General features: G+C 36.2%; 1 protein-coding gene across 2 annotated transcripts; it reads left to right on the top strand.

Moving 5' to 3' along the window:
- Positions 1 to 3,453: 3,453 nt before the first annotated feature.
- On the top strand, positions 3,454 to 23,140 carry nr1h4 (nuclear receptor subfamily 1, group H, member 4). Of its 2 annotated transcripts, none has more exons than XM_063004198.1 (10): positions 3,454 to 3,656; positions 5,328 to 5,485; positions 7,073 to 7,450; positions 10,195 to 10,335; positions 12,579 to 12,721; positions 13,230 to 13,328; positions 13,931 to 14,030; positions 14,145 to 14,291; positions 17,425 to 17,538; positions 21,491 to 23,140. In XM_063004198.1, the coding sequence occupies exons 2-10, from the start codon at positions 5,389 to 5,391 to the stop codon at positions 21,727 to 21,729; spliced, it is 1,458 nt and encodes a 485-aa protein (XP_062860268.1). In that variant the 5' UTR covers positions 3,454 to 3,656; positions 5,328 to 5,388; the 3' UTR covers positions 21,730 to 23,140. The 2 variants fall into 2 exon arrangements, with proteins under 2 accessions (XP_062860268.1, XP_062860269.1); XM_063004199.1 differs by having other exon boundaries at positions 5,313 to 5,485.
- The last annotated feature ends 789 nt before the right edge of the window (positions 23,141 to 23,929 follow it).

Below are 23,929 nucleotides of genomic sequence, written 5' to 3'. Positions count from 1 at the left end.
GATATTATTTTTAAAAAGCATACATAGAAACAATATATAATAGCAAAGTAACAAGTCTGTTTTAAAAAGTTGTGATTAAAATAAGGAATTACCTTAACAGTAAAGTAGATATACAAATGTTTGCACTTAATTGTGATAAAGTATTTATACTTTTTATTTTCACCTTTTTTGTTATTTTCAACTACATTTTACAATCCCAGTTAATTGTGGTATTTCTGTTTTACACCATTAATGAGTTAAATGTGCAAACAGTGATGCAGTGAGTAACTAAATCCTCTATCTCTACATTTTTATGTTATCTAGCTGTTTCTTGAGAATAGCTGTGACTGTTTATGCTTAATTGCTTAAAGTGGCTGACATGGTAAAAGGAACTGACAGAAGTCTGCTGGTTTATGTCATGTAAAAGTAAACATCCTTTGCTTTATCTCTTTAAAACCTTTACTGAACATTTTATTCCAACAGCGTTTTATCCCATACACATAATGAGTCTGATGTTTTCAGATCAGCTAAAGGCACAAACATACCTGATGCTTCAGTCCAAGCATCATGTTAAAACAAAATATAAAACGTCCAGCATGAAGATGCACCACATTATAAAGGATAAGTCATTTTAAACTGGTTCTCTGAACATAACTGTAGGTTCAGTGTAATTCAGTGGTAAACAGATCTAAATTCAGTAAAGCTCAGTTTCAAAATAATGCCTTTAATGCCTTGTCACATGGTACAAAGAACTGAAGCTGTTCTAAGGGTTGTTCTACCTAATATTATTATGGTGGCATGGTGGCTCGGCTGGTAGCAGTTGCCTAACAGCAAAAAAATCCTAAGTGGAGCAAACAGGGTCCTTGCTTTGTGAAATTGGCATGTTCTCGCAAGGGTTTTCCTCGGGGTGCTCCGGTTTTCTCCCACATTCCAGACCCAAAGACATGCAGTAAGGGTAATTGGAGATGCAAGTTTTCCCCTAGGTATGAGTCAGTGTGAATGTGTGTATGAGTATGTGTTTGCCTTGTGATGAACTGGCAACCTGTCCAGGGCGTCCATAAAACTGTATTCATATAAGCAAGACTTGCATCATTTATTCATTTCACTAACCACTTTAACCACATTTAAATTCTCTGAATCAGGGAAGAATCAGAGCGCTAATCCAATACATGTTGATGTCTAGTATAGCGTATCCCATATTTTATTATCTTACACAGCAGTCAGTGAACATGTCTTCACATAAACCTTGTGAAAGTTCATGGTCACAGACTGTTATGCTTACAGACCTTGTGAACTCTATATACTTTATGTGAAGAGAGTTTAAAACTTACTCTGAGCTGTGTGACTCTTATCTTCCCATCTCAAGCTTTTATTTCAGATTTTATGATGTGGTGTGGTTTAAAAGTTGTACGTTATTCATACATTTAAATGTGTGATGATGCCAGACAGTGTGACCTTCAACGTATGACACTATTGACAAATTAAGTTGTGTGTCTGTATTTATTGCCAGAATCCTGTAAATGTTTAACAGAATTACTGAAGGAAGAATTGTTAGTGCCTCATATCTGGTCAGGAACTAAAACAACTAAAATAATGTGGTATGCCCAAGAAAATATAAAAAATCACCTAGAAACTTTCTTATTAAAATATCAGTATCAATGAATATAATGGACATCAAAAAATTATTTATAGTTTACTGCTGACTTCTGTTTTTAAGGTGCTTTTATTCCATCATGTTTTTCATGTACAGGAATGAATAGGAACAACAAGTGCATCTAATATTTTACATTTTTAGTGTTAAATTACATACAAATGCCTTAAAATATATTAATGTAAGCCAAATTACTCCTTTATAATATACTTTTTGTGATCACATTAATGTTATTAAATATTTTGAATTTATACTATTTTCCAGACCACACACTACAATAAATAGTGTCATGATAGTAACAATACCATTGTTGGCAGGATGACTTGGTGGGTAGTACTGTTGTCTCAAAGCAAGGTAAAGTGATCCAGGTCCTTTCTGTGTGGTGTTTGCATGTTCTCCCCATGTCTGCATGGGTTTCCTCCAGAAGCTTCGGTTTTCTTTCACAATCCACAGATACAACATTTTCTGTGACGTTATTTGACACTGAACTTGAACTGATGAATCATGTGTAGCCTGTAACTACCTGTCCTGTCATGAATGTAACCAAAAGTGTAAAACATAATTATACCATCCTTATAAACAAACAAACCATTGGTGATTTAGTAATTATTTGGTATCCAGTTTGGGACATAGCCCTAAAGTTTTTTAGTGAAAAGACAGACCTTTATTTTTTAAACCAATTACATCAACAGTGAGTAAAGTCCATAACAGCAGTATTAAAATAGCTGTTGATAGAACCATGGACATGTCTGTGAGTCCTTCTCCCAAGGCCACCCACTCCTACTCCATATCCCCCTCTCCACAATAAAGCAGCCAATGGCAAAGGTTTTGTTTATTTCAAAAGCTGTGTGTTGACTCAGAAAGGCCCTCTGCATGGAGCAACAGCCAGTAAATGATTAAGGGGTTGTTTTTTAAACATCCATTCATGATTATAATAGCTCAGACCATCATGATTATTTTGTATCACTTTTTCCTAGTAGGGTGAACATTAAATGAATGAGTTGAAGTGACTCATGGACAATCTCAAAGGGGAGGGTGAGAGTGAAATGCTAAATAAGTTGTGTTGTTGCATTAATATATAAATAATTTCTTCTTGTTTTGTGTCTGTGGTTAGATTTAGGAGTAGCAGTGGTTTTAGGTTAATTTTAACCATGTTAAGTAGTTTTGGTTGGTTGTGTTCTTCAGGAGATATATACATAAAATATTCTTTTTTCAGGGGATGTATACACAACAATGGTCATTACAATTAGTCTGATACTATAAGATTACTTGAAACTACATCGACAATGTTCATCAGAAGATTTATGCATTGGGTTTTCATAAACGAGCAGCCACATACAATCCTAGGTAACATTTTAACATTGTAAACTTTGTGATGTCAGTTTTTGCATGATAATGTTCCTCTGCACAAACAAGGTCCATGAAGAAGGTTTGCAGTGTTCTGAGAGACAAATGATGACTGGCCTGCACAGGGACCTGAGCTTAAGCCCATCTATTACATTTGGGATTAAATGGAACTCTGACTGTGAGCAGGGCCTATAACCAAAGCTTGAACTTACTCACTTCTTGTGGCTGAATGAAAGTAAATCCCATTTAAAATTTACTGAGAAGCGTTTGAAAAACATAGTCTGTGGGGACCTGTTAGGATACTTATGTGCTTACATGTGTGTATTTAACAGCAAACAGTGTGTACTTTACCTCCCATATAGACTGCACTGTCCAGATAACTGTGTAGTGAGTTGACAGTGCTGCTCTATCTGTGGGGCTGTCAGCCAAAGTTTGGGCTGATGGAAGAAGTCAAATGAGGGGGTAGGGGGAGGACTATTAGCCCTGATGGAGAAGAAGTTTAATTAATAACCACTGTCCTCTTTACTCATGACCCCTGCTCACAATCCAGCCAGGCTCCTAACTGAGGTAGTTATTCGTATTTGTCCCTATCCGATTACTGATGCTTTTAAAGACTTTTAAAGAGTTTTAAAGTAAATGCAAGAAGCCGATTGGAGAGATTAACTTAAGCTGAACATAGGTAAGAAGAAACTTTAATACATACTTTCAAAAAAGTCCACTGCATTGATATGCTAGTATATCGCACCACTGTCATTTCTAACCTGTGGGAAATGCATTGCATGTGCTTTTAATTAAATTGTACATTTTAAATCTTGCTGTGGTTTATGGTTTAGCAATGTTTATGGCCTAAATTACTGAACTTTATAAGAAAGTAGCAGTTAATACGGGATATATGACAGCTTTGAAGTAATATGGCAGCTTTGGAGTAAGCTTTGATTTGCAGTATACTGTAGCGGAAGCATAAACATATCTGTCCTGTTTAGCAAGTTCAAGTCATTCTTAAAATGTGTTTAATAGTATGATGTAAACTATACATTATGATTGTATAGAAATCTAGTGTTGAAAGTTTTAAATGGCTGTATAAAAATGTAACAAATATGCAAGTATATATAATATACATAATGTCCACATATTTTTAACAAGAAATTGAAGCTTAAACTAGACTAGTGACCAATATTTACAATATTATTTTTTTGCTATTATTGCTGTATTTTGCTCTTATTGCTATTTTGCCTGCCAAGATAAATTACTCTGATAGTGCTGAGATGATTTGTGAGCATAGTTGCTTTGAGTACATTAGTGAGTTTTAAAGCCTAATTAGTGACTGCTGGAGTGGAGGGGGGAGGTCAAAAAGTCATGAACATGAAGCAGGTTGAAATGTAGATTAACATTAAATAATCCATTATGATTAAAGTCAAAGGTTTATCTGCACTTGTACACTTGAATTATTCCCAAACAATGTTCTAACTCTTAAACAACTTATTTAAACATGTTTTAAGTGTTTAATGTGGTTTACATATCTAAAAGCTGACCAGGTATGCTGTATAAATCTAAAAACTAATAACATTTACCACAGATCTTTCTGTTATCTTAAAAAGAGACCAAAGATAAAGAGCAACATTTTAAAAAGTAACATAAAAAGTCATGTAAAAAGTAACATACTTCTATTTCTAGAAGTACGTAAACATTTTACATAGGCTAAATATTAAAAGAAGAACATGCATGACATGCAGGTAAGCCTCTTTTCAAGTGCTCTCCTGTTATTATTTGTAACAGATGCTTCAGTAAATAAAGTTGTATGTTATCATATTAACAGTTTCAAGTGCCATACTAAGAACTTTACAGAACCTTGCTAACATTAGATTGGATTTAAACATCCTTAAACATTTATAGAATATTTTAGGTGCAGGTTGTAAAATACATATCCACTTTTCCCTGAAACAACAGGCAACTGGAAAACTGAAAATGTATTCATGAAGACAGTTCCAACATAAACTCAACCTTTCACCTAACAAATAGTTCTACATAAACTGTTCCACTAATGAGAATGACTATAATTATAAGACTGGGACAATTTCAGTATTGCATTGTGTGAGCAGTAAATTATGCTAGCCCACTATGCTGGGATCCAGGGTTCAAATTGAGAGCAGTGCTATCAGGCGGTCTATTTATGATTGGCTATGTCTAAGAGGGGTGCTCAAGGCCCCTCGTTGGATTGACGTCTTATCCTGTGTATGTTACTGCATTGTGCCCAGTGATTCATGAAAAAAATGGTTAAATTAAAATGACTACACTTGGACCTTGTACAGAAATTAATTATGCACTTATCTGACAGATCTTTTTTCTTTAGGCTTAATCAATCAATTCCATTCTGCACTGAGGAATAATCTGGGGCCAACACAGAATTCTGGATGAATGAGTGGGTTGGATCTGATGTCAATGTGGTGGGACCTCTCCAGATCCCACCCAACGATGGGTTTCCTCTGCCAGATGGATTGCATTTCTTTGGTAAGCATGTGCACCTGCACAGCTTTTTATTTTTTACAATAATTGGGCAGCAAATTTGGCAGTAGCAACAGAATGTAGACTAAAGCTACGTACTCAGCATTAGGAATAGCAGAAACACTATGACAAAATGTTACACTTATTGTTTTTATATCAGCCTCGACATCAGTAAGTTCTGTTTTTGAATGATGTATGTGAAAGTAACTTTGCTTATTACTATCCAGCTATCTGTGATAGAGACAGAAATGTGATTGTCAGGTTAATAAGCAACTTTGGCAACCTTTGCTCTCCTTGGCACTCTAGAGCTTTGGTTTAAGACATCCTGGAGTGAGTAGGTTTTATGAAAAGGAAAATCATTTTCAGCAGTAGTGAAGAAGGACTAAAACGTTTCTTTAAACAAGGGAATTGAAAATGTTGTCAGCAGCTGGTCAGTTTTTGGCTCAGGGGCTAATCATTGGCGCTCAACTGGGGTCCTGCTGAAATGTTTATGGGGCAGATGAAGACTTCAGGTTGGTAAAACTGTCTGAAGGTGAAACTATTACATTATGTGCTAGGTAACATTTGTTACATTCAAATATTTTCATTTAACATAGATTTTTTTTAATATTGCTTTGTTCTTGAGTGAAAATATATGACGTAAATATTGAGTGTGTGAACATTTTACTTGCTTTCTAAAAGAGTGGATTGGCTTATTGTATTTTATAGACCCAAAAAATGTATGTGGTCTCATGGAACTACTTGGATTTTAACATGAAATCATAAAATGTCATCTGATATATTTCAAAAATAGATAACAAATTAAGTCTAAACTAATTATCAACATAATAAAATCTGTAGAAATGTAGAAAGCTATATTAACAAGCACACCTGCCATGGAGATTGGCGGCATGGCTCGTTTTAGGAATCATGTCCTTCTGCCTTTCGAAATTTGTACGGCAAATGGGGCATGGAGGCACAGATGATTAATGGGACAATCACTATTGGCTTGTAGAGCATCAGTTCACTCCAGGTGGGATACAAAATCATTTAAAAGACATGGAAGGACAAAACTTTACAATATGTTTTCACAAACTGTGTACAAAGAAAATCCCACTGCTACTGTTCCTAGAAGTGGGTGTCCCGCAAATATATAAAAAAATTAACAAGATTAAAAACAACATTAAAGCATCTGACAAGATTTGTGTCTGTCCAGGGGTGTTGGTAGTAGAACATCCCAAACTTTTGGGAAAAGTTTGTACCAAGAAATTTAACAGGAGAACGGCAGTATAGCAGCTTTATATACAGTATATCAGTAAATCAGCCACAGAATGGGAACTAAGGAAGATTTTACTAAACATTAAGGCAATATATATCATCTGGTTAAATACAAAATTTTGGTTATTATAATAGGAAGCAGTGCTCATGTTACTACGGTTGAATAAACAGGTAACACTGCTACTGTTTGTTGTAGTTTTACTAATTGCAGTTTTGGTACAGGGCACATTAATACCCTGAGTTTATCACAATGCGGTTAACTTGAGCTTCCTAGTTTCGTGACACGTGTAAACGGACCGCTTGTCTCATCCCTGTCATTGTGTCCTCCTCTTTCAGATATTTTGGCAGAGCAGAGTGGCCCTTTGCTACAGGACCAGGAGGTCTTACCCTTCAACAGCTATCCCAGCATGCAGTACTCCACAGTGGAGCAATCCATGTCCCCACCATCCTATTACTCCAATCAACACTATTACCCACAGTACAATGTGGAGGAATGGTGCTCGCCGTCTACAATGTTGGAACTGAGGAAAGGTCCGCTGGAAGGGGGTTATGAGACAGAGATAAAGGAACCATCTCCTGTCATTCCCACTGTTTATAAGAGACCCAGACATGCTCCCAATTTGGGCCGGTTCAAAGGGGAAGAACTGTGTGTGGTGTGTGGGGACAAAGCTTCAGGGTACCATTATAATGCTCTCACGTGTGAAGGATGTAAAGGTGAAGACCACAGTTTGTAACTATGCTTTAAACTTGCTTTTTTTTTTCTCAACCTCATTTTCTCCTTTTGTTGTCTTTTCTACACCCTTCTCTTTGGTCATATTAACAAACTGCACGTTGCACATATCAGTCACTCTATGGAAGATACGCCATCCTTTTCACACAACCACACATGGCTATAGCATCATTTTGGCTATAACTACCAATTTTTATATAATTAGTTATATGATTTTCTTTTAAGCTACCTAGAAACCCAGATAAGATTGTAATTTAAGGCCTTTATTAGAATGTGTGGATGTTTATGACTAATGAGCACTCATTTTGCTGTACAGACTAGTAACTGGCTAGGTTAATTATTTATACAGCATATTTCATTTTAAGGCCAACATTTCAATTTTATTAACTATAAATCTGTAATAATTACTACAAATCACATCCTAATGTTGCATTTAATTTTCCCTGGCTGAGCTGCAGAGTAAATCAGGGATTAACAGAAAGCCCACACTACTAACAATGTACTGGGCTATATTATTTAAGAGATCAGTAAGATATGCAAGAGCTAAAGCAGCTACTGTGGGTATGCAAAGCACCAGGATGCTGAAGACTTCACCTTCAGTTGTTCTGGTGCCCCATTCAGGGTGTATTCATGCCCTGCAGTCCTAATTTTGACAGACCCTATTTAGCATGAAGCAGTTAATGTCTCATTAATGATATTTAATAGCTTTAAATATACATTAAAATGACTTTGTTTATTATGGTTATGTGGTCTGCATCTGAGTTGTGCATTCTGGACTAGTTTGAGCCTGTTTAAAGAGACAACCTGACAGCCAGAAATGTTTTATTAGTCCATTCTAGAGGGCAGGGGTATCATGAGACCCACTTTTGTTGTGCCACACTAAAATTATGGCAGTACAAAGGTCAATAAGAAAGCCATAAAGCTTTCAGATACCAGACATCAACACAAATTCACTCACAGGCACTACACTTCCCATAATGCCCCAGCATCTTTCCAAAAGCTTGAAGTATTGATGTTGTGGCCAGGCACTCATATGACATGGACAATGTCAGTATATTAGATTAGAAACTGCAGGCAGTAACTAATTACACTGGTCTCTAACATTTTTAGTGTTTAACATGTATGTCAGAGGTAAAAATGTAGATACATCTGGCTTTTTACCAGATGCAGTTTTACCCTATGATTGATCGGCATGCAAAGAGGATTGGCTGTGCCCCTCTTAATTCTGTGTCTGTTCCAGTACAATAAATAGTATAGAATGACTCCTGCTAGAGGTTATAAGGGCACATACTAGTATACCATAAAACCTATGTACATCCACTGGGACTGTGGTAGCCTAGTGGGTAGTGCTTTGAGCTATCAATCACTCTCAATAGGCTCTGCTATGTCACCACTGTTGGGCCCTTGAGCAAGGCCCTTAACCCTGTCTGCTCCTGGAGTGCCGTACAATGGCTGACCATGCGCTCTGACCACAGCTTTCAAACAAGCTGGGGTACATGGAAAAAGAAATTCATTGTACTATACATGTGTAGATTTTTTTACATTTGGATTTGAAGGACATTCCAAATCTTGTCCTCCAACATCCCTATAATGGAAAACATTGTCTTAGTATACCTAGACAGCACTTTATTATAGTCCCTGCAGCTGCAGCGCAATATATGACATGCAACCCCATGAACCAAATTTAGCTCTTTGGAAACGTGTTGGCTGAATGACTGCTAGTGTAATTCCACCTGTACACGGAGCCACTGGCCTGTATGTGCTCAGTCCTAGTGGCTTGGCTCAGCTCAATGCTCCATCACGCCAGTCTAGATTTTGTTCCCTCTCAGCTTTCTGCTGAATAATGCCACAGGCAACCAGAGCCTGGTGATGCCATGCAATGTTAATGTGTGTCATTGTGTTCATCAGTTCATGCTAGAATGTGTAATTACTTGTCCCAGAAGCATAGGGCTTCTGGGCACTGCTGCCTGGAACTAGGAATGGAGCAGTATCCATGTCACAGCATCTGCGTAGCTTACCATGTAATGTTCTTCCAAAAAGGGAACGTTTCGAGGTCACGTTGAGGTGACATCTATTTGTTGTTTTTAATTATTCTGGGTTAGATGAGTATTCCAAACAGTAAAAATGATTCACTCCTTTATTCATTTAACTAACTTATTTTGGATCAAGCTTTACCCAGAAACACTGGACACACCATAAACAGGACACCAATCCATCACAGAGCAACACAGTCACACATTCTCTTACATAAACGGGCAATTTCAAGGTTAGAGAAAACTAGAATACCAAAAAAAAAAGATTTCATATGTTAATTTTGTTTACTTTATTTAAGTGATAAAAGTATAAAAGTAAAAAATTCCAATGTTTTCACTGACCAGCTGTATTGTATTTTGTAAATAGAAACACAGACATCAACAATTTGTTGCCTGTAACACACTCCAAAAAAGTTAAGACAAAATAAGATTAAAACGTTTATAGAATATTTAAGTTACAGCATTCCACAGGTAACAGGTGAGGGAATCATGTTATTCAACAAAAACATATTTTGTCAGTTAAATGAAGATTCAAGAGAATTAACAGAACACAGATTTGTCTTCATTACATTTTACAAAATGTCACAACTTATTCGGAAATGGGGTTTGTACATCAAGTTTATTGACAGCTCTAAATTACCTTTAAGTTTCAATAAAGGTGTATAATGTGTCCCATTGTTTGCTGTTGCTCGCAGGGTTTTTCAGAAGAAGTATAACAAAGAATGCTGTGTATAAGTGCAAGAGTGGTGGGAACTGTGAGATGGATATGTACATGCGCAGAAAGTGTCAGGAATGTCGACTCCGGAAGTGCAAAGAGATGGGCATGCTTGCAGAATGTGAGTACAATATGGGGCACAAACTTTTTTTTCATACATAAGATAATAATGATTACATTAATCATGTACATAATGTTTATTTATTGATTAAGACTGGCCATTTTTGCTGTCCAACTCCATCATTTTCCTTTAAAGCCAATAACATTACTTAAATAAATGTTACAATAAGTTCTGGGGAGGATAAATAACACCAATAACTCAAGTGCAATTTAAAGAAAGTAAGTAAGGTAGTATGTCATAAAGAAGACGCCAAGTGGTTATGTTGGTTCTGTGTATAATATGCAGTAAATCTTGTACATGGACACCTGACCATAAGCTAGTGAGGTCAGACACTGCTGGTGTGTGGGAAGGCCTGGCTCATAGTTGACATTCCAATTCATGCTAGGTCAGAGTTATTTGGAGGCCGCTGGTGTTCCTCCACACCTTTAGCATGAATTGGAATGTCAAATCATGTCTTTATGGTCCTTGCTTTGTCATGCTGATTTATTATATAATTAGGAGTAAAGTTCACATGCCATGTGACATATTTGTACTAATTTACTTAACCAGTCTTTTTTTTTTAATGTACTTGTAGAAGGCTGAATTTTAATAACAGTTCATCCACAGCACACCTCAACTTCTCACTTTTCATATCACTGAATAATAAATTATACTATCATCTCAGTGACTGACAGTCAGACTGGGCACTGGCTCAGATTAAACAGATAGCGATTAGCATAGATTCAGAAGCTAATATTGACAAAGTAACAGAGACAGCATTTCATACAATCCTGAACACGCTGTTATGTGGTTGAAACTTGAGGACTGTTTGAATGTTCTGTGCTGTGGTTAAAAGCAGAGGTAGAGCTAAAGAACGTCCTTGTGATAAAGCACAATTAAGCAGGCTGCTGTGCATGTCAGCTAAAGTGAAGAGCAGACCATGCTCAGCTCATGTTGCTCATAAATAATACACAAACATTTATATAAATATTGCATGTAGTTTGAATTCAGTGCTCAACCTGTTTCCACTGGAACTCATTCACACAGTCTGACAGTAATCCAGTCTGGAATTTTTCCAAGATGTTTTTACTAATCAAGCTGGTCTGTCAAGTATTTGTATGTCTGTGTATCTGTAGTGAAATTCACTAGTATCAAATGTAAAATTACAGTATAAAACTATCACTAAACCAAATCATTTCCTTTTACTTATCAGTAATAAAAAGAAAGCCATTCATCAAGCTTGTGACGTAAAGCAACTCCCAATCAGACGCAGGGCGTCATTCATTACGAAAGACAAAAGTGAAAGAATTAAATAATTCAGCACTAATAATATTTTTTCCTACATAACATGAATCTGAGCATTAATTAAAGTATTTAAGAATATATTAGTGTAGGGTATTATTTTTATTAGGGTATATTAATGCATTGAATCAACAGCAACATGTTTCCAGTTCTCATATGTAGTAGCTTATACAGGGAAGCTGATAGTTTACCAGCATCTCTGGATGTGCACAGTATTCTTTGCTAAATACATGAGAACATTAGTAAACCATTTGTGTCATTAATTTTTATTATCTACTATTGAGTTTGTAGCAGTTTGAGTTTTTGGTTTTAGCAGTAGAAAGTAGGCTTTTTTCAGTCTGTTTTACTTTCTGTTTTTAACTATTTTGTTTATGCTGGTCCATGTCAAACGCTGAGATCTGAATGTACGATTAGTCTGATGCCTTGATGTGTGTCTAAATAAGCTGTGCCTTCCGGATCCAGGAAGTTTAATCACATTAGTCAAAGTTTAGATAAGTTGCATGGACTTCTTATAAATGTAGCATTAATTATAAATGACTTTTTCTGACTAGTAAATACTTACATGGTCTGGAACCACAGTATCTGTCCGACTTGCTTACTGAATTCTGTCCATCATGTAATTTACGGTCTTGTGGATCTGGTGTGCTGTTTCAAAAGTTCAAAAAAATCAGCAGATGCTTTGGATTTTAAAACACTGTTTTTTATTAAATCAGTTTCCTGAATCTTGATGACAATTTAAAAATTCAAATATAATCAAGCTAGTTTAAACACATCCTTGTTTCAAATCCTATAATTAGTAACAGCAAACATATAATTGTATAATTATCACTGGTATTTTTTATTTATTTTATTGTTTGTTAGCATTTATTAGCTTGTAACACTTCTTCTACAGGGGTCTTCTATAGTAAGCATTTAAAAGTAAAATAATTCCTTAATAATACATATGTACCATGTGTGTCCAGGTTTGCTAACTGAGATTCAGTGCAAGTCAAAAAGACTGAGAAAAAATCCAAAGTCCTCACAGGAGGATGACACGGAATATGATACAGAAGTGGGAGACAGTGGGGATGCTAAACAAGTTACATCCACAACAAAAACATTAAAAGTAAGTGCGGAGTGTAAATATTTTTTGATTAATTTTTTGAGTATCTGCTTGCAGCTGGATTATGATGATATTTACTTTACACTACAGTTTTTACACTCTTAAACCTGATGGCCTGGTGGAAAACAGCTTCACATTTATATTCAGCTAAATGAATTGTCTCGTCACATGATGACTTTTTCAAAGAAAACTAATGGATGAATGAATATTCATTTAATGAATGATTGATAATGTGCAGAGTGAGAATTATACAGTGATAATTGTTGGGACGAGGTCAACTTTATACATTAGCTACATAACAATGACCCTGAACTGTGGTTTTAACTCTTTGTCAAGGGTTCCAAGTTTTAATTAGGAGGGTCAGACCAAGCCAATCCCTGATCTTGTGGTCAGTTTAATAAATGTGCTTAACTTATTTCTCTGTAGTCAATCCTCTTGTCGATCCTATGATCCAAAGAGAGTTCTTTGTGACCTAAGTAAAGTAGTCTTCTTTTTATTTACTTTCCTTCAGGAAAAGTTGGAATTAAACTCTGAGCAACAAACTTTACTAACTTATATCCTTGATGCATACAACAAACATCGCATCCCTCCAGACATGGCCAAGAAACTGGTATGTTTTTATGAGCAAATATTGTATTAGCAACATTATTACAGTATGTCTGAATATATGGTTTAAGTTTTATAAATGTGTAGAATTATGTTTTGTATGTATTCAGTAAAAAATAGAGTAGAAACATCTTTACAATCCATGGAAATGATCACGTCCCCTTGAAGTACCTAATAGCAGATTGGCTAGTTACCTGCTTTCAAACTGCATTATTGTACATTTCTCACAGGTAAATAGGAGTGTTATTACAGCAAATATAATGGATAATAATGGATGTGCTTGATATAAACCATCTACCCCAAATGCAATGAAATGCCATTTAGCTAAATTTTAATAAAGGAAATAAATAAAATACCAACTTATTTTTAAGAAAAACAACAAAATGTAAGTGTTAAAATCTCAGTTACAAAATAACATTGTAAATGACTAATTTAAGTAGCCAAGATTTTTTTTTTTATATGTTACTGCTAATGTAACCTTTCCTCTATTAACAACCTGTCACTGCTAAGGTACAGTTATACAGGATATACTATAAGCTCAAAACACCATAACCTTTCACATGAGTTTGCCAAAGTCACATATCTTCTTGTATCTTGTATTTCCAGCTGCAGGAGCAGTTCAGTAAAGAGGAGAACTTCCTCCTACTGACTGAGATGGCAACAAGCCATGTCCAGGTTCTGGTTGAGTTCACAAAAAACATTCCAGGTCAGAATGCACCTACAACCATAATTTCTAAACTTTATCAAGAAACAAATATATTATGCACTTGTTTTACATGCAAATAACAAGTTAAATAAAGTTTTGGCAATCCATTAACAGGTTTCCAGTCTCTGGACCATGAAGATCAGATAGCTTTACTTAAGGGTTCGGCAGTGGAGGCCATGTTCCTGCGCTCTGCTCAGCCCTTCACCAAGAAACTTCCACATGGACACACAGAGGTGCTGGAGGACAGAATAAGAAAGAGTGGTAAGTTCTTTATTATATAAAGCAAACTGCAGGATATGAGGATCCTGAAAATAATGTACTTGTTTTTGTGCTTTGCTTTATGAATGGTTTAATAAAGAATATACATTAAATAAAACCAGCATTAGAAAGGTTTAGTCCTGAGTTTAGTATTCCAACAAAATATTGTACAAAATATTGTAATTTAATACTGAGAACAAATCTGACAAAATATACACTAGGCTCTATAATTTTTGGTCCTATTGCAAAGCATTTACATTAACGGCATTTAGCAGACACTTTTATCCAAAGCGACTTACAGTTGTGACTAAATACAATGCAAGCAATTGAGGGTTAAGAGCCATATTCAGGGGCCCAACAGTGGCAACTTGGCAGTGGTGGGGCTTGAATTGTCAACCTTCTGATTACTAGTCCAGCACCATAAACGTTTTACTCCTCCTCTGGTTGGGTTGCGATGAGTCCAGTTTCTGGATTTCTAAATTACTGGGCGCAATGAAGTAACACACCCTGAACAGGACTGAATCCATGAATCCATCATGCGACCTTGCACCCCCTCCCTTCCTAAACATAGCCAATTATGTCTGTGACCTGTTGGCCATATTATTTGTAAAATGTGTTTAAAAATAATGAAATTTATTCTAAATTTAAGACTAAATAGTAGACTATCTACTACTGTGTGTGTAAGTAAGTGAATGGGTATATTCCTGTGTAAGCACCAAGTGTTTTCAGGAAGGATAAAACAGCTACTTATCATAAATTATTTTAAAATGACTGATTAGTCCATTCATTGATGGGCTGATCCATTATTTATCTGATTAATAAATGTAGGTCTCCAGATCCACTGCTGTCCTAATTAGGATTAAGTGGTAACTTCAAATAAATGAAAAAAAGAAAGATATCATTGCATAAAAATGGTCAGGGAGTATTCCCGCTTCACACACCAGTTCCTGGCGCAGGCTGAGAATTCCCCATCACTCACATTTGTAAGTGAATCAGTTTTAAACCCACATTTCAGTCTTGTGATAGGTGATGGAGTGCTGTCACCTCGGCGATACTGATATTGCTAATTCAGTTGGAGTTTTGGATGTGGCACTGAAGGGGCGTTTGAGAATGTCACTCTGTCCCCCTGTGTGAGGCCAAAAATATTTACGCCAAAGGCCACGATACAGCGATTGTCTAAAGAGGCCATTGTTCTCTATCTAAACATCGAGAGGCCTATTATCCTTCACTCATCCTCTCTGCGCTTCTGACATTTCTCTGGTTTAAAGGCTATGTGATGTGTATATGTATGCAGCTCCCCCCACCCCCCATTTGGGGAGATTGGTGATAAAGGTTATTGCTCAGAACCTCTGCATCCAATTACTTATAAAATGTGGTGTAATCGTATTAAATGTATAAATCATAATAGCAGATACAGTCTTCTCAAGTGATTAATTCTTTATGTCTTAAATAAACATATTATTTGCCCATTGTTGGCTAATTTGTCATAATTACTAGGAAGACATTAAAGGTTTTGGTTAAGGTGCCCTGCCTTATGAAAAGAAACAAAAAGTCTGACTCTGCTCTTCTCAAGAAAGATCCGTTTATGTGTGTCATGCCCAAACAAAGCAAAAAAGACTTCCTTTTTTGAGTAATTTGATAGTGTAGGTTTGTGGACACCTGACTATAAGCTAATTGGAGAACCTTTTCCAAAACCATGGGCATAAAAAAGCAAAATGTTTGTAATTATATACTGTTCCTAAGCATCATGGTTAATCTTTTTTATTTCTTTGATGGCAACTGCATTTCTGTATGTATCAAAAATAATGTTTCTGCCAAGAAATACCATTGCAATTGTAGAATTGAAGTAATTTTACCTAACTGTATTTACTAACCTTTCATTTAAGGTTTCCCCTGATTGAATGATTTGAACAAGGTCTCCACACTGAATGCTTTCCATCAAAATAGAGCTCTCAGTTCTCATAGCCAACAAAGAATAATAATTATACCAATGCTAACGATTATACAAAGACCTCATACAAAGCAGGCAAGCCCTTCAGAACAGGCTCCAAATGAAGGGGTGTTTTTGATACTCCTGCTGAATGTGGAACACACACAGCTGTGCATTTAAAAACTAGATTTAGACAGGTTGGTCATGAGTTGGGATGGAGCAAGAATTGATTGAGGTATCCCATAATCCCTTAAACGTTTCTCCATGATAAAGTATCTAATGCTGGATTAGTAGAAATCTGTTTTGTTCACAAAAAGATATAACTGCAAACATCAAGCATTTGGTTATTTCAGCTGACTGATCAATCATCTGATTCAGTATGGTGTTTTCAAGTGTTTATCAAAAGTCTCGATCAATCAAAAGACACATTTAAATACACAGAAGCCTACCACGAGTGCTTTTACAAGGTTAATGATTGAGTCAGTGCTTGAAATGTGATGGATCTTGCTGCCTCCTAGTGGCTTTTTCCTGCAAGGATTGTATTAAGCTGTATGAGAGCAGGACATAAAATTATACATAATTCTAATTAGTAGTTTAACTATTTGTTTTATTGTTATTCTACTAAAATAATGCTTTTATGAACTTCAGGGATACCAAGCTTTTTAGCAACATTGACTCAACCACACCCTAAAAGATTTTTGTCAGCACAATGTGGGTCTGGGGTATTTGGGTTTTGAAAAGGGGGTTGGGTAGTGGGGGTTAAAATTAAGTTAATGTCTTTGTGGTCAGTTGATGTTTATATGGTGGGTTAATTTAAACATGTTTAATCTCTTTTTTTATTACTTTATTACTGTTGTCGCATACAGTATAACATTAGAGGCTGGTAAAAATTGTACAAAACAAAATGTGGAACTGGATGTTAAAGATAAATTGGGTAAACTTATTTGTATGTTAAAAAAGCACATTTATGTCAATTGTAATGTGATTTCACCCAGTGAATCCGACCCAAATTGTGAATAAATAAATAAATAAATAAATAAATATTATTAATTTATATGCATTAATAGGACGACCTTGCCAGGAAAACATGTGATAAAACTATTTCAACTGATTCCTGTAGACTCATTATCAGATTAATGAAGTATTTGGAATTATTTCCAACATCTGATTTCCTGAAAGCTTTTCAGTTCTGCATTCTTTCCACAGGAATATCTGAAGAGTTCATCACCCCTATGTTCAACTTCTATAAGAGTATCGGGGAGCTACTGATGATGCAGGAGGAACATGCTCTCCTCACTGCCATTACCATTCTTTCACCAGGTAAGTAAATACCTAGTACACTGTAGTTTAAAAAAACACAGATCTGAGCTCTGTTCTTCCTCAGGTTAATTTATGCAATCACCTGCTATAAGGTAAAACAAAAAAACAAATGTATGTACAATAATAAAAAGTAAATGCCCTCTTTTTGACTCCCTCTGTTTTTTGCATATTTGTCACACTAAATGCTTTTAAATCAGTAAATGAAACAATATATCACACAAACGGATCTTAAGAAAAACTCAACACATTTTTACAGAAGAAACGTTCAATGTCTATAGTCAACTGGTTAATGCATTTAAACATTAACCTTACTTATATTACCCAATAAGTATTTAACTAAAATTAAGATTACATGTAAAGCTGTAATAGCTTTTTATTTTCACTAAATGCTTCTACCTGGCAGGGTTGTTGGTTTGGTGAATTCAGCACCACCAATAAATGCTCGGAATAAGGCAGAAATACAGAGCACCAATCTATCACATGTTAACACACATCCACACATTCACTTAGTCACATTTAGGAGCAATTTGTGTAGCATTTTGCCCTACTGAATGTTTTGGGAGGTAGGGAAAAACCATCGTACACAGATAAAACCCTTCCCTGCATGGGGTGAGCATGCAAAGCTCCTAAGAGACAGATTGATGAAAGTCACTAACCTAAAATGTAGTAGTCGGAGTGAAGGGTTGTTGATGAGTGAGCCATAATGAGTGGCATGTTTCATTGCAGCGTATCAGAGGGTGAATTCTGAGCTGGGCACTAGACTGATGATAGTGATGTTCCGAGATGCTGTGTTAAGCTGAAATCCTCTTTATGTGGAAGTAATTACAAACCTAATTCTATTAATGCAGGCCACACCTTCAACTATAGTGAATGAGGGGAGATGGAGGGGAACTCTAAAAATATTTGTATCTACATGGCATGTGGGCTGGTTACAAGTGGTGCTGCGGTGTGTGAAGAGTCTGTGGTGTTTGATTCATGAAATTTGGTGGTGATGAAGCAAACAGCATGGTCCCTGTGAGCTGACAGGCAGTCATCAGAATCCTCCAATCTTAGGGATGCAGACATGTTAAGGAGATGCTTGAGAAAGGTTAAAGATCAGATATTGGCAGGGTACAGGTTGAAGTGTGGTTGAAGCTATTAAAGATGTTCACAAGTTAAGTCACAAGTTTTAAGGCTATAGTCCAAGTCAAGTCTTAAGTCAGTAAAGCACATATGGTAAACAAAAATTTCATTTTAGATGGATTTATTCTACTACAACAATGACCTAGGAACACCAAACTTCTCTCAACTATTACTGGTTATAAAGGTCAAAAAGGAAAGTAATTATTTTTGCTTTTTTTCCCATTTAAACCTCATTTAAGGAAAAGCATGATGTAGCTTTCCTAGGAACCGCGAACTTTGAATAATTACTGTTAATAATTACTCAATTACTCAACTGCTCAAATTACACCTGCTAAAAACACTGCTGCTTTTGGATAGGATTGGCCACTCCTGTTGTACAGCTTTCAGCCTACATTAGTTTTTGACTACTATTACATACAGCTTTTTATTACACCATCATTTTTAAACAGTTTTTACATATTATTTAATGACCTGGTGTTCCCAGCTTAGTGTTTTAGTACATTAAGCCACGTTAACATTTCCTTATATGAGGTTTAAATGTGAAGAAAAGGCTTAACGTTAGCCACTGTGGTCAAGTTGGTTTCATATTCGAATATTTGGATTTCTATCTTCAATAGCTTTTAAAAGGTGCATGCAATAGTTTTAATAATAGCAAATTATCGTTGTTGACACCCAAGACAAGCAGCTACAACTTACTTTACTTCACAAATGTTTGTCTTCTGAAATCCACATAGCATGCTGTGTTTTACGGGCTGCCATGAGAGCAGCAAGCTCTAAAAGACTACAAATTACAATACACAGTAAAAAAAAAACCACAAGTGTAGCTTATATATGACTTACTATACATCTAATCCTGGTGATTTTAACATCTGCAGGACTGTAATTAAAGGCTCTTGTGAAAATTCCAATCTTGTTGGTAATATATTGCTTCAAAACAATTTGTATTTACTTCCAACTCCTTATGCTACACCACATATATTGGTTAATTTATCTTTTACTTGGTCTTTTGATCAAATGGCAGTGTTGCTCCATAATAAGCAGTATAAGAACATATGCCTTCTACACAACTGGTAGCTTTAACATGAGCTGAATTCTGGTGGTAGATTTATTTCTGTGAATTTATTTGAATAGCTTTTGAACAACTGTTCATATTGCTCCAAAACAAATTGTGTTTTATAAAAATACTCATTTTACATACTTTAACTCTTATATTGACTGTCACCTTTTATAACAAATTTTTATTAAATAATTTCAATAACTTTTAAATGAGTTGTATTCAACGAGTATATAAGAGTTGTATTATATCAAGTGTAACCCACATTACATACTACAAGTCTTATACTGACACTGTCACCATTTATTACAAAAAATTTTTATTCAATATTTTCAATAAGTTTTGAGCTCCCTGAGCTCTCGTAGTGATTACGGCACACATTGAAAGCAATGTATTGTTTACATTTTTAAAAGCATCTATTACAGTAGTAAACTGAGTTGTAGTTGATTGTCTTGATTGCCAACAATGACCAGTTACACAGATTAGCCTTTTTGTACGCATCTTTTAAAAGCTATTGAAGAAAGAAATCCGAATATGCGAATATGAGACCAACTTTACCGCAGTAACTTAGCCACGTTATGCTTTTTCACGTCAGGCATTAAACGTCAACATTCGTCTGACATTCGGCTCACTTACTCGTAGAAATAACACAGAATACTTACTTGAGTTACAATTTTGTAGGCAGTTAAATTGTTTAACCCACTACAGTTACAATTTTATGTCAAATCCAGCATTAAGTAAAATTTAGTAAAAAAATAAAGTTTAGCCCGACTGTTAAGCTTCCAATGCTAGGCTATTCCAATGTGTCATAAAACTAACAGAATCAACACAACTTAAGTTCACAGTGCATTTATGTTTTTTCTCACGGTGTTGATTTAATAGACCTTGAAGAAAAGTATTTTCCTTGCCTGAATTGAATGTGTGCACATGTGAGTGAGATTTAGTAAAGCTAGTTGGTCAACTATCAATTTACTGTGTTTGTGTGAAGTCAAAAGGGTGACAGCAAAGGTCAAAGGAAAAGTTTACAGGACAGCGGTGAGACCAGCTATGTTGTATGGTTTGGAGACAGTGGCATTGACAAAAAGACAGGAGAAGGAACTGGAAGTGGCAGAAATGAAGATGTTGAGGTTCTCCTTGGGAGTTACAAGGATGGATAAGGTTAGGAATGAGATAATCAGAGGTACAGCACAGGTTAAACAACTAGGAGATAAAGTTAGAGAGGCCAGACTGAGATGGTTTGGACATGTCCAGAGGAGGGACAGCGGGTATATTGGTAGAAGGATGTTAGACATGCAGCTGCCAGGAAAAAGACAAAGAGGAAGACCAAAGAGGAGGTATATGGATGCAGTTAGAGAGGACATGGAAGTAGTTGGGGTGAGGACAGAGGATGCAGTGGACAGAGTGAGATGGAGGAGGATGACTCGCTGTGGCGACCCCTGAAAAGGGAAAAGCCGAAAGAAGAAGAAGAAGAAGAAGTGTGAAGTCAAAACATAATCCATTTAAAGTGGCGAACACAACATGTTAGAACATTCTGTTGTAAAATTATTTCTTCTTTATCTAATTAGAAAAAAACAGATCATAAGAAACTTAGAAATTACAAACTTTTATTTTATATTGCTTGCGATCACTTTATCATTGCACTGTATATTTTGTAAATTTAACATTTCATTCACTTAATGAACTGTAGATATGATGAAAATGACTTTGTAATTTAGGCTATTTTTTGGTCAAGTTGCCTAACCTAGTAATAACACGGTGGTGTTTTTAATTTGGTAGACCGACCCTATGTTAAAGACCAGCAAGCTGTGGAGCGACTCCAGGAAGCAATGCTGGAGGTGCTGTGGAAGTTCTGCAAGCTGAATCACCCTCAGGAGCCACAGCGTTTTGCCCGGCTGTTGGGTCGGCTGACCGAGCTGCGCACTCTACACCACTATCATGCTGAAATGCTGGAGTCATGGCGCATGAGCGACCACAAGTTCAACCCGCTGCTCTGTGAGATTTGGGATGTACAGTAATTCAGCAGGCATAGCGAACAAGAGGCAAAAATTCTGAGGACTTCATGCGGCTGAAAATGGAATTTGATTTGCTGGATGTGAACATATTTGTTATGTATGGAAGGTCCACGCATTGTTAAATAGTAACTGTAATAATTATTGTATGCTCATCCATGTATGTCATTTAAAATTGGTATTAAATAATTGGAATAGAGTTAAATGTTTGTGTGATTTTGTAGGAATTTATGTATTTATAACATTATTGCTTGCAACCAGAGTACCCAGTAAAAAATTTGTAAAACTATTTACAAACAGTGACCTGAGGATGGGATCAAACCCAGGTTAACTCAGGTGGATGGCTGTGTTTCTGAGTCTGTGATCTGCAACACCGGTGCACCCCAAGGAACTGTACTAGCACCATTCCTCTTCACGGTCTACACCTCGGATTTTCGATTTAACTCTGGTTCCTGCCACCTCCAGAAGTTCTCCGACGACTCCTCCATTGTTGGATGTATCACCAGGGACAACGAGGAGGAGTACAGAAGACTGATCGAGAGCTTCACTACATGGTGCAGTGAAAATCACCTGAAGCTCAATATCAGCAAGACTATAGAGATTGTGGTAGATTACCAGAGGAACAGAAGCCCCCCTGTCCCTGTTTTCATACAGGGAAAGGAGATGGAGAGGGTGGACTCCTACAAGTACCTTGGGGTACATATAAATAACAAACTGGACTGGACACATAACACTGATGCCATCTATAGGAAAGGACAAAGTAGACTGTTTTTTCTGAGGAGGCTGAGGTCCTTCAGTGTGTGCAACAGACTGCTGAAAGCTTTCTATCAGTCTGTGGTTGCCAGCGCCCTCTTTTTTGCTGTGGTGTGCTGGGGTGGTGGCATCAAGGCTGGAGATGCCAACAAACTCAATAAGCTGGTCAGGAAAGCCGGTTCTGTTGTGGGTCTACAGCTGGACAGTCTGGAGGTGGTATGTGAGAAAAGAACAAAGGACAAAATCAGGGCCATCCTGAATAACCCTTCTCACCCTCTTAATGAGGAACTATGGCGACTGGGTAGTTCTTTTAGTCATAGACTAATTCCACCAAAAAGCAAGACGGAGCGCTTCAGACGTTCTTTTGTGCCAACTGCCATCAGACTGCATAACAATAGCAGAATACACAGACTGTCCTCACACTAATGAGCCAGCTTCCCCCCATTCAATAACTCAAGATCCCCCTTCTACCCTTTTGCCCAGCACTGGACTCTGTTTCATTATTTACACATATGTATATATTAGAATTTATAGTGTTTGTATTATACTGTAGTAATTGCCATACTGATGTATAATAGTAATTGCATTGCATAGCAAATTTCTTTTTCTTTTTTATTCTATTTCGATCAATAAAGGAATCTTATCTTATCTTATCTTAACAGGACCCACCTGGCTGTGTTCTAGATGTTATTCTGTAACACTACCCCTTTCAGAAATATGATCTTAGCCCTCACTTACTTTAATTCCTCCTTTTATAAAATATAAAGCCTTAATTCTTGTTTATATGTGGGTAGTATAAATGGTTGCCAAACTGGTCATTCTCTGGAAGAGAGAAAGGTTAACATGATATCTACATTAGTTACTTAACCCTCTACTGCACAGCGTTGCCCTCAGGCCCTTCTTAAGTATGTCATCTAATGTTTAAAACTTTAAATAAATCCTTGTTCACTTCAAAAATACAATCTCTTTTTTTACTTACTAATATAAAAGGGCATTTTTTAATACAAACAGTAAGCCTTAAATCTTGATTGCGTGACAAAACAATAGCTGGATGTCACTGAACTGGTCACTCTTTGGAAGATGAAAGGTTTACCACCAAAGCAAACACCATTCAACAAAAATGCACTCAGTACAGTACAGTCATCCTGTAAAGTTATGTAAGGATCACGGCTAACAAAGGTCATGTGTTTTCATTTTTGTGATAAGATGTATATGTTATAAGATTTAGTAGGGTAGCTCTTCTTTCTCGGACGAGATAAAGCAAAACATTAAAACACACATTATCTACAAATACATTTCATAAGACAAGTGAATATAAACCAGAAATAAATAAATAAATAAATGAAATAAATAAATGATTTCATGAACAAAGTAAGGATGTTGAATAAAGTTACTTCTTTACGTCATAATGACCAAAGACATTCCTGAAATAAAACAATTGTACTTATTTTAT

This window comes from Trichomycterus rosablanca, chromosome 11 (genome assembly GCF_030014385.1).
Source record: "Trichomycterus rosablanca isolate fTriRos1 chromosome 11, fTriRos1.hap1, whole genome shotgun sequence".
Taxonomy (NCBI): Eukaryota; Metazoa; Chordata; class Actinopteri; order Siluriformes; family Trichomycteridae; genus Trichomycterus; species Trichomycterus rosablanca.
The sequence above is the reverse complement of the archived record's forward strand: the minus strand, read 5'-3'. Positions and strand labels throughout refer to the sequence as shown.

What these genes read in the sequence shown, in the direction of transcription:
- nr1h4 (XM_063004198.1), top strand. Translation starts at nt 5,389, where the DNA reads ATGAATGAGTGGGTTGGATCTGATGTCAATGTGGTGGGACCTCTCCAG. An exon ending in AGATGGATTGCATTTCTTTG is followed by an intron (nt 5,486 to 7,072) that starts GTAAGCATGTGC and finishes CTCCTCTTTCAG; the next exon opens with ATATTTTGGCAGAGCAGAGT. An exon ending in CCACAACAAAAACATTAAAA is followed by an intron (nt 12,722 to 13,229) that starts GTAAGTGCGGAG and finishes ACTTTCCTTCAG; the next exon opens with GAAAAGTTGGAATTAAACTC.